Source organism: Neodiprion pinetum, chromosome 3, assembly GCF_021155775.2.
Source record: "Neodiprion pinetum isolate iyNeoPine1 chromosome 3, iyNeoPine1.2, whole genome shotgun sequence".
Lineage (NCBI taxonomy): Eukaryota > Metazoa > Arthropoda > Insecta > Hymenoptera > Diprionidae > Neodiprion > Neodiprion pinetum.
The window spans coordinates 22,875,304-22,890,556 of NC_060234.1; the positions used below are offsets into that span (position 1 = coordinate 22,875,304).

General features: G+C 39.3%; 2 protein-coding genes across 9 annotated transcripts in view; one reads left to right on the plus strand and one right to left on the minus strand.

Annotated features, from left to right (window-relative positions):
- The window catches only part of Fstl5 (follistatin-like 5), a 45,062-nt gene extending 41,669 nt beyond the window's left edge, over positions 1-3,393 (plus strand). For both annotated transcript variants that reach the window (XM_046615077.2, XM_046615078.2), the window contains exons 11-17: positions 245-366; positions 484-621; positions 770-985; positions 1,088-1,238; positions 1,341-1,541; positions 2,060-2,206; positions 2,494-3,393. In XM_046615077.2, the coding sequence (XP_046471033.1) occupies positions 245-366; positions 484-621; positions 770-985; positions 1,088-1,238; positions 1,341-1,541; positions 2,060-2,206; positions 2,494-2,723 (1,205 nt within the window). In that variant the 3' untranslated portion in view covers positions 2,724-3,393. The remainder of the gene's footprint in view (positions 1-244; positions 367-483; positions 622-769; positions 986-1,087; positions 1,239-1,340; positions 1,542-2,059; positions 2,207-2,493) is intronic.
- Positions 2,491-11,094, minus strand: LOC124213619 (uncharacterized). 7 transcript variants are annotated; one of them, XM_069134097.1, is made up of 13 exons: positions 10,998-11,094; positions 10,046-10,253; positions 9,764-9,966; positions 9,379-9,659; positions 9,015-9,297; positions 8,116-8,855; positions 7,625-7,897; positions 6,953-7,213; positions 5,614-5,919; positions 5,287-5,504; positions 5,083-5,199; positions 4,875-4,993; positions 2,491-4,765 (listed from the first exon to the last, which is right to left on the minus strand). In XM_069134097.1, the coding sequence occupies exons 2-13, from the start codon at positions 10,234-10,236 to the stop codon at positions 4,593-4,595; spliced, it is 3,165 nt and encodes a 1,054-aa protein (XP_068990198.1). In that variant the 5' UTR covers positions 10,237-10,253; positions 10,998-11,094; the 3' UTR covers positions 2,491-4,592. The 7 variants fall into 7 exon arrangements, with proteins under 7 accessions (XP_068990198.1, XP_068990195.1, XP_068990196.1 ...); XM_069134094.1 differs by lacking the exon at positions 10,998-11,094 and adding an exon at positions 10,722-10,991; XM_069134095.1 differs by lacking the exon at positions 10,998-11,094 and adding an exon at positions 10,643-10,991.
- Positions 11,095-15,253: the final 4,159 nt, after the last annotated feature.

The following is a 15,253-nucleotide window of genomic DNA, read 5'->3' on the forward strand; positions in this document are numbered from 1 at the left end:
GAATTGAATAATTTTTTACCCCCATGCGTATATAACCCCGTATCAAAATTTCTCACCATTTTTATTCATTCTTTGGTTCAACTGAAATCCGATTTCAGACTTCTGTGATAGACTAACTCTTTTTTTCGGCAATACACTAGAGTCCAAATTGCCAGCCTCTTCGGGAGAGTTTTCAGTCGCATTAAATTTCGAAGCGTGCAAAATCTCCACCAGAGCAATGAATTTTATTTATCTTGGGATGCAGCCGCTGCAAGTGAGGAGCGGAGGTTTTTCTCCTTCCACGAATGGGGTATATCAATTTACGAGCCATCCGCCTGCCGACTGTATCATCAAATCAGGTCTTCGGATATTATTCCTGGAACACAGGTAAAGACACGTATACCTAATATCATAGACTTTTCCTATCACGTACAGAGAAGAAAGAATTAGGAACCTTATTATGAATAATAATGGTTTTTATCCCCTTCTCTTCCTTCGGAATAGGAGTACGTTTGTGGTGAAAAGAGCGTAAGTTGTTCCTGGGGAAGGGCGATCAACGTGGCAAATCGGTACGTGTACGTAACTCAGCCGGAGAAGGACCGCATCTTGGTGATCAGTAAAATCCAGATGGTGGTGGTCGACGTAAGTTTTCAATGACTGCGCTTGCATCTTCAGCCTATTTTAACCGACCATGTTGTAAGCTATATTCTGTTACAACCAGATTAATAGTTTTGGAGATATAACGATATTTGTAAGCCAAGTTATAAATATAAACATGAATCTTCTGCAGGTCGTCGCAACCGATAAATATCCCGTCGAGCTGCACTACGTTCCAACACTTGACCAGGTCTGGCTACTGAATTGGAGGAGCATGCGGGACACCGGGATAAAAACCGTTCAAGTGATCCGGGACGCGGCTCAGAAGCGAAAACACCGGACCGTTCATCCAGAACCAATCGACGGCCAATTCGACCTGGTCAAGGGTCTCTATATACCAGGGCACCAGGTACGAGTCGTAAAGTTGTCAGTAATAATTTGCATCTCAATTTTGAATTAAAAAAATAACGATTAAAATGTATTAAAAATTATATCTCTTCACCAATCACAGGAGATCGGTCATACCTACAAATATGGATACGTGACCCACACGAATCAACGCGGGATGTACAAGCTGGATCTGGCGAATATGCGATACACAAGGAGCGTGGATTTGGCACCGTACAGCTGCGTCCCGACGAACATTCAATTTCCCGCTCTATGTGAGTAAAAAATTCTGAGAAATTGGCCGTTTAATATTTATTACTTTATCCCGTCTCAACAAGTCCAATATATTCAAAACAAACCATTTATCTTCTTCGCAGACGGATTCGTTATTCTTCAATGCGAAGAGCCAGTTACCGGGAGAGCGACGGGGCAGCTTCTTCTCGATTATATCACGGATGCTGTGCTCGCGCACAAGCCTGGACTCGTTGGAAGGCCTCTGATATCCCCGGACTCTCGTCATCTGGTCACCCTCGATAGACAAGAGAGCGGAGTCATCCTCGTAGTACAGGAAATATTGCGTGGGTATCTTTGCAGTAGTTTATCATTGCCGAAGGGCCATTCCCTCGAGAAAGTCAGAAGAAATTTAACTATTGGAATTTAAATTGTCAATCGACGGGACTCCACTAATTTGAATGTTTGTTGGAATCACGGGAAATTAATCGAGATTACTGAAATGATTCGAAATCATTGAAAAACATTTGAAAATGACACGATAATGCCGAAAAAATCGCGCAAATTGTTGCAAGTTTTACGGTAAACGCCCAAAAGTTTCCAGTTGATTGCTATCCTATTATGGGATGTCCTTGGTATCTAGTGATTTGTCGTGATATTATCGAAATCAGAAAAGCCTAAAACGCTAAAAACTCATCGGAAATCGGAGCAATATTGCAAATCGATGAAAGCTACTGAGTATACCGAAAATCAATATAATAAACTGAAATCATTCATTTGACTCCCAAGTGAATGGCCCTTCGATTATTCCCTTTACGTTCAGTATGAAAATTCTATAACGGGTATAATTCTCCTTAAACTTCAGCGAGCGGTTTGAAATTTTCGTTCGACGTCAAGACATCTCTCAACATAAGCGACATCACTTTTTATCCATCGCAAACAACCCACGGATGCGATCTGTACGCTTCATCGACGGACAAAGAGGATATTCTGTTTTTGAATTTAGCCACAGGTATGCAACCCAGTACTTCTGCTGATGCGAAATTGCAGGGAATTAACGGTGCAAGGAAAGTTCTATACCAATTTACAACGGTCCGCGAATTCCAATTACAGTACTCGCATAGTTTCAACTATTAATAATAAACTCGAAACCTACGAACATTAATCTTCATTAAAGAGCTTATTTCAACTCTATCAAAGTTCCGAAATTCCAACGAATTTATACCTCGCACCGTTGAACTCTGAATTTGACGAGAGCACCGTCGCAGTGCGTGACTAAAAATCATCATAAATCCGCAGGAAAAGTTGAGATGATCACAGGCGTAGGAAAAGCAATGCCGACAATTCTTGCAAAATGGGGAAATCCGAACAGACCTATCGTGGATAGCGGAGTATTTGGTCGATATATGGTGAGCCCCTCGAGCGAAGCCCTGTTCGTAATAAACGGAGAGACGCGGACGGTAAATTGTGAAATCGGCGGGCTGGTACGACCGAGTGCCGTGGTTTGGCTGACGGTTCCGAATCATTAGATATTAACAGAGGCTGATCCCCATCCCTCTCGTTCCTTTCATCTCAACTTAGTTTTAGAAGGGAAAAATATCGTCAACGGTAACGATGATGTGAATTGCCGTGCCGACTCAATTTCACCTTTGTGTGTTACGCATCTTCGGTTAGTTAGTAAATAATATGAGTGAGTGTAACGTGGTAAGAGCGAGGAATTTGATTCCTTACCGAAAACAAGAAATTCCTTTTTAAACGGTATTATGATAAATGTAGCGAAGGATAATTGTACGTTTAACACCTCTCCCCCCTTGCCATTTCCCATCCTTTTCCACAAAATCAACACATTTTAATCACCGTACCACCACGACACACGCGAGCACTTTAAAACTTCAATATATGATATATATATCATTTTCATATACTAATTGGTAAGATACACACCGTACACAATAACTAGTGATAAAGTAATAGATTATTATTATTATATATATATATATATTATTGAAATGTTTGAATATAGCATTTTTATGGAGTACTCGCCTGTTCGCGGCGTGTGTAATTTAAAAAATATATAGTGGTTAGATGAGACTAATCTCAACGTTTGACGATAAATACAAAAAAAAAAGAAAAAGAAAATTGTGAAAAAAAATGTTATTTTGTATCGGAATAATATAAAGTGAAAAGAAAAGTTTGTAATCCAGAAAAAGAAAAAATTAAAAAAAAATACAACTATTTATGAAACAATACTTACTTCTCGATTATTTAACCCTCCCATTTTCACTTTTCTACTTGTTCGACGTATATTTTAATAGTTATACCAAATACACGTTACTGTATTATTATTATAATACAGGTATTGCTGAGGCCAAACTCTTTTCCTCCTCAGTTTATCTACAGTATTTTGGTATAACCAAATCTTGCTATGCATTTATTATAATAATACAATTTACGGGCGTTCTTTAAAAATTTATTTTACATTGTCTTGGATGATTTATTCCAATTTTGAATACCTATAATGAGATTCAACCGTAGATTTAACAAAAATGAGATATTTATTTCTTCATTCATTGCACCTTCCCTACTTCATTTCAGTGCACTTTGCTGTGAAAGCTGGTGGTGACGGTTTTTATCAAGTACCGATCATATACGCTTCTCAAATAGGCAATCGAACTTTACAGAAATTTTCCTAATAAATTACGTTTATCTAAGTTTAATCCGAGGTTTAGTCGAATAAAGCGTCTATATAATCAACTATAGTACAAATTTAACATAGTAATTATAATATAATTTCACATACTTCATGAGAATTATGTTCGTGTGTCTTTACGCCACGGTGTCGAAAGTGATTTATATTTCCACGCATAATACGATTTTCCTTCCTCGTCCTATTGTTAATCCACCACCACTATTGTAGATCAAATTTCAAAAGCAACAAACCAAAATGCATCTTACACCGTGGTTACGTATTTTTTGCTATCAAGATCACTCGCCTATTGGTTGTTTCGGTTTCGTTTATCATTTTCAAGGGCAACGGATACTAGAACGATTTCGTGACAAAACAGTGACCCATTATGATTTATAGCATAATTTTTTCCCTTTTTCTTTCATTGTTGAAGTTTGAAGGCGAAACATTAATTGAACTACAATATAAACGTACCTAGCGATACTGTAATAATGCTGTATTCATGATAAATGAACGATGTATCCATTATAATATATTCGTTAAGTAATACACAGTTGGTACGACACCTAACAACACTTCGACGACGATCTTAAAACATATTTACTGGAAAAACACGTGTACCGCAGTGGCGTCAAATAGAAGAAAAAATCGCTTACATCTCACCGCGGCGTTATACCCGAACTGAAAAAACCGCGAATCATCGTCTCTGTAGTTAAATGTTACAAGGTTTAGCACTCGTACCTTGACGACTGTAAAACAATATATACGCGTTGCTGAAATCTTCCTCCTGTGGCTTCTGTCGCGTTGTTACTTCGTCGTTATAATAATGCCACGTGTCCGTTCTAGGGTTGCGAGCATACGCTGTGTAATGTCCGGCTGATACACCTATGAAAAGACGTGCGCGTTTGGTGGTAATTTGTTTGTCAAGAAAAATAGAAAAATTACAAGGAATGAATTTTCGAAACAAACTGAGATTTTGTTTTGCAACACGCACCTCCGAAGTGACAGACGCAGGCATAGAGATCATAAAGGTGCCTTCCGATGCCGAGACCAACTAGAGGGAAGGTAACCTTATCGTCAAGCTTCATGCTGACACATTCATAGAACACGAATCTGTGGTTGAAAATTGGGTAAAATAAAAAATCGCTTCTGCAAAAAATCTGATGCAAGAATTGTGTACCTCAAGTTGCTTCAAAACCTACCGTTTAAGGTATACTATAAGGAACTTAGGGTATCGGTGGACGGTTAACGTTTTTGTAGCACACTGATTGTGCTCACATTTTGGACAGAACCAAGGATTGTGCTCATCCAATGTCTCGCTGAAAACAAAAAATAACAAAAAACATACGATTACACATTAATTATTAACATACAGAAGGATTCTAAATAAATTCGAGAAATAATACCTTTGACTAAATGCTTGCAGGCAATCGTACAATGACAGGGGACGATGAGGTCTCTGTTTACTGACACTGACGTGATCGACAGGTTGTATGATATTCGGTACTGTATCTGTATATCGTACCGCAAGTGTATCCCCATTTTGCAACGCTATCATCCCCGAATCCGGCACTCGACAGCCCGTACAATGGGCGGTGTACATGCAACGGGAACAATGGTGACCCTGGAAATATATAACCAGAATTTATTGCAAATTCTTTAGGAAGATCTGATAATTGTTGATAGAAATCGACTTATTATCGCGCCAACAAGGTTTTAGAAGATGTACTCACCTGTCCGTCAACAAAATGTATGCTGTAGGGTGCCTCTTGCGGCACAACCTTCTTGACAACGTCGTACAAATCCTTAGCATTAACCCTGGAAGGTAATTTAACTAAGTGTGGATAACCGTAGAGCTTGGTGCCTTTCCGATTGTTGGTTCCCTTGTTACTGTCGTGCCTTAGGACCAGTGGAACGTTAAGGTTACGAATAGCCGGCCTCGGGCGACCAGTTTGATCAATCTTAGTAAAAGAGGAGGCCGTCACGAACGTTGAACAAACTGGGCAGATTTGAGGATCCGTTTGGTTCTTGAAGTAGTTCTGTTGGGCAATACGCACTCGTCTCTCAACTCTCTCACTTTAGCTTTATCCCACACATGTCGGACCATGGATGATGCGGGGGATCCAAGTACGGAGGCGTGACACCGCAAATAAACTCTAACTCTCTTGTTGCAACAAGCAACTGGAAATTTTCCATAACAAATCATACGTACCGGGACGAAAACAAATTGGTAAAGCTATTTGCCAAACAACGCCACTATCAATAAATGGAGCGGGTGAAGTTGAGAAACGTAAAGGTAAAGGCAGAAGAATCCAGGGAATACTCACTAAAATTTTTAATAATCTAATCGCATTATGTTTACAGTCCATTTTAGAAGACTGAAAACAGCAGTAGAACTGTATATTTTAAGAGTGAATAATCCCTTGCAAAATCAAAAAGTAAAGAATCATATATGAGTAATTTGCCATAGCTAATCGGAATTGATTCAGAAATAAGATGAATAAATGATTGAAAGCCCTCAGTAATAAGGCAGCATCAGACTAGTCTGAATTGAGTTCTGCGAGAAAAATATCGCAGCTTGCAGATTGTACTAAAACAGCTGGTCACACGGGATTCCAACTTGATTGAAGTCGCCTCCACAGGTTGCATACCTCATGTCCCTGCATCCCTGGCAATGACAAAATCAAGCTATTTCTGGTTCCCGTGCACGCTATTATAGCGTCACCCTGCTAGAGCATATAGCGACCTTATCTCAGACCTTCCCGAGGCTGGTGTATGGTAACAAAAATGTACCTTGCTTGTAAGCCTCTGCTGCTAGATTGACACTGCCTTGTCTCATCATTGGGCATTGTGACATTTGAATACATTATTTTTTTCCCCACAAATTATGAAGAAATGATAAGAAAACCGTGCAAAGAGCAATGATCGACTCATTAAAGTATCTACAGGAACTGAACACGATAAATGTATTTTCCTTGCAATAACAAACGACTGTCATGTGTGTAAACGGGTTAGGCATTCGGTAAGGCACGAGAAAATAAAGGTAATCAGAAATTTTTTAAGCAGGCTCACCTCGATGCAGAGGTCACACATAATAAAATTACAGCCACTTCCACCATGCTTCTTTAGATCCCCATCAAGTTCTTCCAGGCAAATTGTACAGGGTCCGATTTCTTCACTTACGCCACTTCCTGTATGGCATGTTTCGGTTTCAGTCACGCAATCTCCACCGCCATCAGACACTGATATATATGCGCTCGGAGGATCAGATAATTCAAACGCATATATCGACCGGTTAGTGTCATTTACGTATTTTAATAGAGAGTTGTCGTCCTGAAAATAAAATTGCATCGTTAGGATTGAGTTGCTGATATTGCATATCAAGGTCAACGTGATTACAAATTGTAATTAAAATATTTGTACAGCAATAAGTAGCTCTGCTACAAATACTTTAAGCAGCAGAGGTGTTCTACTGCGGTTTACGTTTCTTTTGGAGGGCAGTATCGGCGAATACTAAAGCTTCATAATAAGTCACCTTCTTGACCCTCCTTAAATAGGCTTTGGAAAAAATAATTCGAATTGACATATAGGTAAAAGAGCAAACAGTAGTTGCAAATGAACATTGCATGTTTAAATTAAGCAGAAGCACGTACTTCCAAGTATTAAAAAAAAAAAAAGAAGACAAATACAAAATATGATCTACGTATCACACAAATTAAAGCAGTGAACAACATCGGCTTTTACCAATATCCTAGCTATGTGATTTTCTAAGACCTCTGCTAATGCAACATTAGTAGTGGCAACATCTGTCTTTCCCAGAGTTCGCAACAATTCTTCTTTCAGTTTTCCGATTCTCGACTGCTTGTTCAGTGAAACAACGCAACGTGTGGGCGCGCCTCCGATAGCCGGGATATACGTCACAGCCAACTGCCTCTCCATGGCTCGAGGGAGAGGCACCGAAAGGTACATGAAGGGCTCATAGGTGACAGAGATGTGTTTGCAGACTGCACAGATGACCTGTATCGTTGAATTCGATTTTAAAAAGTTGATAAGAGGAACAAGAATGATTCAATTTTACGGAACAGATATGAATAAACGTTTGCAAATCAAACTTCCTACTTTTATAAGTTGCAAATCTACTGCTAAGTCTCAATACCGCATATTTGTTGAGAAAATAAGTAAAATGTAGAAACGTTCACAGCATGTTAAGTTTTTACTTTTTTTAATAAACCAACCGTGCTTTTAAATTGCCCTTGGAACGTATCTACAATCACACTTCTATTCTCTGTGAGATGTTTTGCCCAGTGTCTATCGGCCTCAGCCTCTGTCTCTCCTTGAGTAGCGATCGCTCCATTCTCACAGTTAAGTAGCACTCTAGAACACTGCGACTCACTACCCCCTAGTCCGTCTTTCCGATGATTCTTTTCTTGATCATCTAGCCGCATTCTCTTGACATTACACTTTTCAAGACCACTATCACACTCAGCGTCAGATCCACTAGATAGACAGTCAACACTGCGATTGCCAGCCTGGACGTTTACTTCTTTTATTCGTTTGATACTGATACTTTTATTGTCAAAGTCATGATTCTCGGTTAGATTCGAATTTTCTAAAGCATTTCTACGGATATTTTCTTTAGGAAACTTTTGAGAGTCATAATGAATCTCGTTGTTGCTTTCCTGTGTTGTGACCAAGAAGTTAGCATTGCTAGTTTTAGCATCCTTCAAAATATCATATAAACCATGATAGCAACTGACATTGTTGGTCGTCAATACATTATCTAATTTGTCTAGTCGGAAATCATTTCCGTTCAATGCCACATCCATATCTGGATCTTCTTGCATTTTATTGTGAATAAAATTAGACTTCGTTTCCACTATTTCGTCTGAATCCAATGTCTCCTCATCATCATTTAATAGCGATCCTCTGGGCGAATTTGCTGCACTGTCTGTCTCAGCCATCGGTGAATCTGAATCTTCAAACAATAGTAATTATTATTTTTGTTGTTATTATTAGTACAGTATGATGATGTTTATGTACTTCAAATGGACAATTTTTTCATACACCATGAAACCTATCTGAAGCCAAATACACTGTAAAAGTATAAACAATGTAACTTATAGATATACCTTACCTCTGGGTGAGCCGGCCATCGTGACATTTGGGCTGTTTGGACACTCAGGAGAAGGGAGGTTGTCATATATTTCACGAGGTTCGACAGGAATGGAGTCAGCACCACTGACAGAGGTAGTGAGAGTCGTATCAGGAGGAGCCAAATTTTGCAGAGGCTCATTTGAGTCGTTTAATTCAGGAGTAGTAGCAGTAGCAGATATTTCATGGTTTTTTGTCAATTTCGCAGTGTTCATTTGCTCATGCAAAGAGTCTAATAGGAGAGCTAGAAACTCCTGACAGTCATGCTGCAATAAGTACAATTTTGGCTATTCAATAGTGCCAGAAAAACTTTGAGGAGGTTTAGCAAATCTTATATAGTCACTAACTTGTCTGTAGTCTTTGAATTGCGGATGATAAGTTGCAAGTGCCTGTTTAAATTCTGCTGGCCTGATAACGCTATACCTGCCGGACCACATCTTTCCTAAAAGCGCTCCAAAATGAGCCATCAACGATCGTGGGTGCACCATGGGCTTATCACAGCTTAACTCCGAATCAAGGAAATGACGCAGCACTGGGGGAGTGGCTGTTAAACATTGCAGTCCAGCAGCCATAAAACAGGTGTTCCCCAAATTGCGAAGACCACACACGCCTGGTGGCGTTGTTACTTCTGCATAACAAATTCAAAAGGTTTTATATGAGCTTGTAACTACAATCAAATTTACACACAAAAAAACTTGCCAGTCTTTTATCCTGCTACACCAATGCACTTACCAATCGCAGAATCATTCTGATCATCGTCAGCCTCAGCAAAGAGATTGTTGAGCATTGGCCCACCAGGTGGAAGAAAAGGGCCATGCTCGACGCCAATCAAGGAATCCCCAATAGGGTCAGCACCAACGTCGACAAAATCCTCTAGTCCCGGTGGCGGTGGCAACGGAATGACACAATCACCAGTGATGACATTAGCTTCCGTCCTAAAAAAATCATTATGAGAAATTTTGAGGAAAGTTTAGTAAGATAAAAGAAAGACAGTTGCAGCTGAGGGTGTCTCACCACGTGTTCTCAATGCCCATGTTGTTGCTGGCGGATGGTATATAATCCTCTTGAAGAGTAAGATTATGGTCGAGAGAGGAAGCCAGAGGACTGAGTCCCGTTGGCTCTGGGGCGTCCGGGATTTCGGATACTCTGGGCGGTTCAATCGCCAAAATACCTCCTACTCCTGCGTCGTTGACTTGGGTGTCCATTCGGACCGCGCCAAAGTCTGGAAACCAGACACGATTTGAGTACGAAAGACGGATAAAAACGGAGACAAAGACAGAGACAACGACCCGCCTAGTAATTCTAACCTATCATATGGGGCGTCTTTGTCTAGACTCTGCGCGGCGAAAATACCATTCAGTTACGAGCAAATACCGAATTCTTAGAAGTTGAAACACGTTGTCTTTTTTTTAGTCGTATATAAGAAACCGAGATTTAAGAGACGGAGGCCGAAGCTCGTCCCTGCCGCGGGCACAGAGTCCCGTAAATCAAGTACAAGTCACGCTCGTCGTTCAATAAGGAATGTTGAGAATTAGAGAGCGCGTTATTCGCGAGTCGAAACCTGGTCAAACAAAAGTATCCTCTTGCAACGATAACGTAATTTGTATTTACGTCAATACGCCACGTATCCGACGACGGTTAAGGCGAAACTTTGATAGCGCGGTGAAACTTTGTTTTTATGACTTCTTACAATTCTACCGTGAAATCCACCGAAGCTATTTCGCTCGCAATCACGTCAGGCCGCCATTACCCCCAGAAATCAACATGTCCGACGTGGTGTGCAGAACGGGTGGGAAGACGTGGAAAATTGTGTTTGCGCGAAAAACGAATTGAGCAATGGTCATGAAACCAGCTTATAAGAATAAAATTCTTGAAAAAACATGCAAACCGTGAATCACTAACACTAGGAAATCAGAGAAAGAAAATGATCATCAATTTCATCTATGCTGTAATTTCAAATACCGACGATCGGCTAACTGTGGACTGACTGAAGACTGCTGGCTTCGTGCGTAAATCAAAAATGGACGAGATAAATTCAACGTAAATTCTTTGTTAAATAGCGCCCTCTGCGTCCTACCCTGCAGGCTCAACTCGAGTCAGAAGATGGTCGATACTGTGTGTTACCATCACTTAACGCTTCTACCCAGATAATGTAAAGTCAGATATTTGACTATGGGTGCGATGCTACTATCTCCATAGAAAAGTAATATGGCTATTTGTGTATAAGCGATGCATCCATGTACATTAAGTGAAGCCTTATGGAACTTTTCGTAAACAAAAATGGACGAGATAAATCCGTCGTAAAGCGACGTTCTCTGTGTCTTTTCTTGCACGCGCAACTCCATCCGTCAAGCGGTCGGTACGGAAAGACGACAGGAACTGACGTTACCATCGCTCGCCGCGTGTACCCAGATCGCAACAGGCAATCGTCAGCAGAAAAATAATTTAGAAAAATTTAAAGATTATCAATGTTCCTTGTTTCAACTTCTAGTCATATTACCTGGTTCAATTGCGACTCTGTCTGCTGACCCCCCAACCCAAGATTGTTCGAAAATTTATTATCAAGTGGCCCAGGTTACAATTACTTATATCTGTCCACTTTATTATACATTTATGGAAGTGCCCGTGTTGATTGTAGAAATTTCGAATTTGTAAATACGTATTTCCGACAAAGTCGATACTATTTTAAGCGGAATTTTAGCACTTTTCCCGTAACCCCTAATATATAATATTACCCAGAGGATACAATTCTGTGATAATACTATATATTGAATATCAGAAACTAATGACTGATGTTACCTGAAGACGGATTTTTCGGACTCTTAATAATCAAATTCTCATCAATTATCTAAGATTTACCTGTTAAAAAAATACAAATGAAAGATTGCAAGACCTTTCGGAAGCTTCAAGATTGTTCTACTTCCAACCATCCATTGGTCTTTTCTGAGACAAGATTCTCATCTATTGAAGTATTTCTATACAGGCCCGCCAACAAAGTTTAAGAATTTTGCAGACTGAGGGTGAAAGACGAATTTTTCTAAGCGAAGAGGAGACATTTACAGACCGTTAATGAGTTACATTATATATGTTAAAATTACAAGGAACTTGTTAGAAATTCATGTGATAGCTTAGTAATCATCCAAGAAAAATGTGTTCAGGTGGAATTTACTCTGACTAAACTAGAGAAATCCGAATGTATCACGATTCCACATGCGTTACTCATTATCCAAGCATGAAGTTTATTGTCAATGAGTTAAATTTCAGCAAGAATCAAATTGTCATTCGAAAAACTACAATATGTTAGTATTCTACTAGTGAAAATGAGTTCACTTATGCTCGTTTCCACACCAACGCAAGCGGTAGAGCGCCCGACGCGTTTTCTTTTTACGTGGTATCCCCAGTAGGCCTACTCCACGGAGAATAGTTGCAAGATCGATCGTACGTTCTCCAAAACATTGCGAATGAGTTTTTTTCACATGTTAATTACGCTAAATTGTTTCCCAATAAATTTGTACCCGCAGAAATTCGCAGTTTGTCCGAAATTTTACAGTTCATTTAACCCGCTGACTCGTTATTATCGATGAAAGATGGTTGTTTTAATTATGGATGAAGGGTGATTGTTATCTTATATCCGAAGGGCGATTGACTTTGGATGTTCGCAAACGGATTTTTTTCTTATGAGATATGAGATAACCACTGAAATAGAGAACCTGGTGAATACGCAAATCAATCAGAAACTGGACCAAGATCGAAAACACGAATCCCTGTAAGACTTTGGCATTTATCTATCGGAAGACGATGCAGAAATCTCTGAAGAAATGGAAACAAATCGGAGTAGAATAAGCACAACCACCCAGATACGACAGAGCTGTATAATTCTACAGTGAAATACAAGCCAAACATGACCTACGAGCGATTCGATAAAAAAAAAACTCTTACACTACAACGATCGCAATAAAAGACCGTTTAACCAATATAAAAAAAAATACAGCTGAATAAATTTTACTACAGTTTGTGATCATGATGATTCTGAACCACATTGCTAAATCTGTGTATCGATGAAAACAGATGACTGACCCTGAACTAGACCTAAGCCTCAAAAATGAAACGTTCATTTTTCAATACAGTCAACGGAACTCACGTTACCTGGAAAAGATGAAAATATAATTAGTGACATACGTCGATACAGACACAAATATACTTAGCTTAGGTAAGTGAGCAATATAATTAACGAAAAAAGAGACGAACTGATTAGTTAAAACAGACTGAAGATTTGTTTGGCTGAAACAGGCGAGAAGTTTGATTAGCTAAAACGGACAAAAAGTTTGATTACCTGATACGAATAAAAAGTTTGATTGGCTGAATCGGACAAGAGGTTTTATTAGCTGAAACAGACAAAGAGTTTGATTAGCTGAAACAGACAAAGAGTTTGATTAGCTGAAACAGACAATAGGTTTAATTAGCTGAAACAGACAAAAGGTTTAATTAGCTGAAACAGACAAATGGTTTTATTAGCTTAAACAGACAAAAGTATGGTTAGCACAATCACAAGTCATACACTGACAAAAAATGGGTCAAGTCCAACATGATATTCACTTTAATATTCGCTGCTTCGATTATTATTTGCATGGCTGAGTGAAAAATATTTTAAATATTTTGATTCGACATCTCTTTCTGCTTTGAGTTATTGTAGTGAATATTTTTTTCTACCGAACATTCTATAGTTCTTAGTTCATTTGTTACAAAATTGGTTTTGTTGCCCTAAAATAGAAAATAATATGATCAGTCAAACAAGTATTCTTGTTCCTGCGCGTTGAGCGCTGGTTTTCAAATGTCGCACTTTCTCTCATAACTGAAGGGTATCAAGTCCACGCGCAAAAGGCGTCGTGGAACTTGAAAATTTTATAATTCGTTGAAAAGTTGCCTGAAGAACTGTAAAATCAGCACGTTGAGAGTGCGCAACTTTTTTATATACTGTTTGCAAAATAGACGTGCAAAAAAACGTGTCCAACTTCAGTTATTAATTTACGCCCATGAAGCTCCGTCCAATTTTCGTTACTAATTTACGCGCATGAAACTGCGTTCAATTCTCGTGATTAATCTACGCGCAATAAGGCGCGACAGATTAAACTCTCAAAAAATTTGTATTTTCTGGAACTTGTCCCAAAAATTCTGTAGAAACCCAATCCGCATCTGCATCTTTTAGATATCATACATTGCTATGCGGATTGTTGTTCTCAGATTACAAATCAAATTGAAATTGGGAGAGAGGTTGGAGGGCATGCATTATTGTGTGGCGTGACGGTCGGCGGTCCTCTTCGACGCGAAGTCTTCGAGCTCAGCATCTCTCCCCATCTAGCGTACCACGGAACGCGATAGATGGTCCAGAGATGCGTTTTGCCCATTCAGACGATCACAGAGATTAATCGAATGGAATAACGATCGGTAATGACTAAATAATTGAATTACATAACGACTGAAAAATGGTTGCACATTTACAATAAGTGGAAAATTCAATTTCGTTTATATTCAAATGTTTTCAAATACTCGAGAGACTCGAATACGGAGTCTTTTGGGAAAATTTCTGTGATCGTTTCACGCTGTGGATTACAAAAGTTAGTAGCATCACGGTACATCGCGACCTTCCTACCCTCGCCTGTTTCCCAACGAAGCCACCCAACGGAAAAGAGAGATTCACACACTCATGCATAAACCCCGCGACGGATCCCAAAACGTCTACCTACCTACCCGGTTACCTATATTCGACCTAAACGATTCTCCATTTTTTCCAACAGACATCATTCTTCATCATTTGCGCCGTGGTCACTGACTTACATTTTCGTTGGTTACCTGTTGGGAGCAAAATGTTTTTGTATCGTAGTCTGCCTTCTCAGAATACAGTATCGCGGTTGTATCCCGCCAACTCTAATATTGCATTTGTTATTTTAGTAAATTTTGGCAGACTATCGGTACATTAAGCTTTTGTAAAAGTGATTAAAACATCTTGAATGCCAATTAGCATTTTTCTAAGCGAGCTAAGCCTGCAGTTGATCAATACTTGTTGGATGTTAAAAGATTGAAAATTTACGTTACGTTATGCCAGACTTTGGAATTTTATCAATTTAACAATAATGTTGATATTTGAATACTTTTAGAACCTCAGGTGAACCCACCACTTAAACGGCATCATCGGTAAATTCGAACGTAGATTATTACATCAGT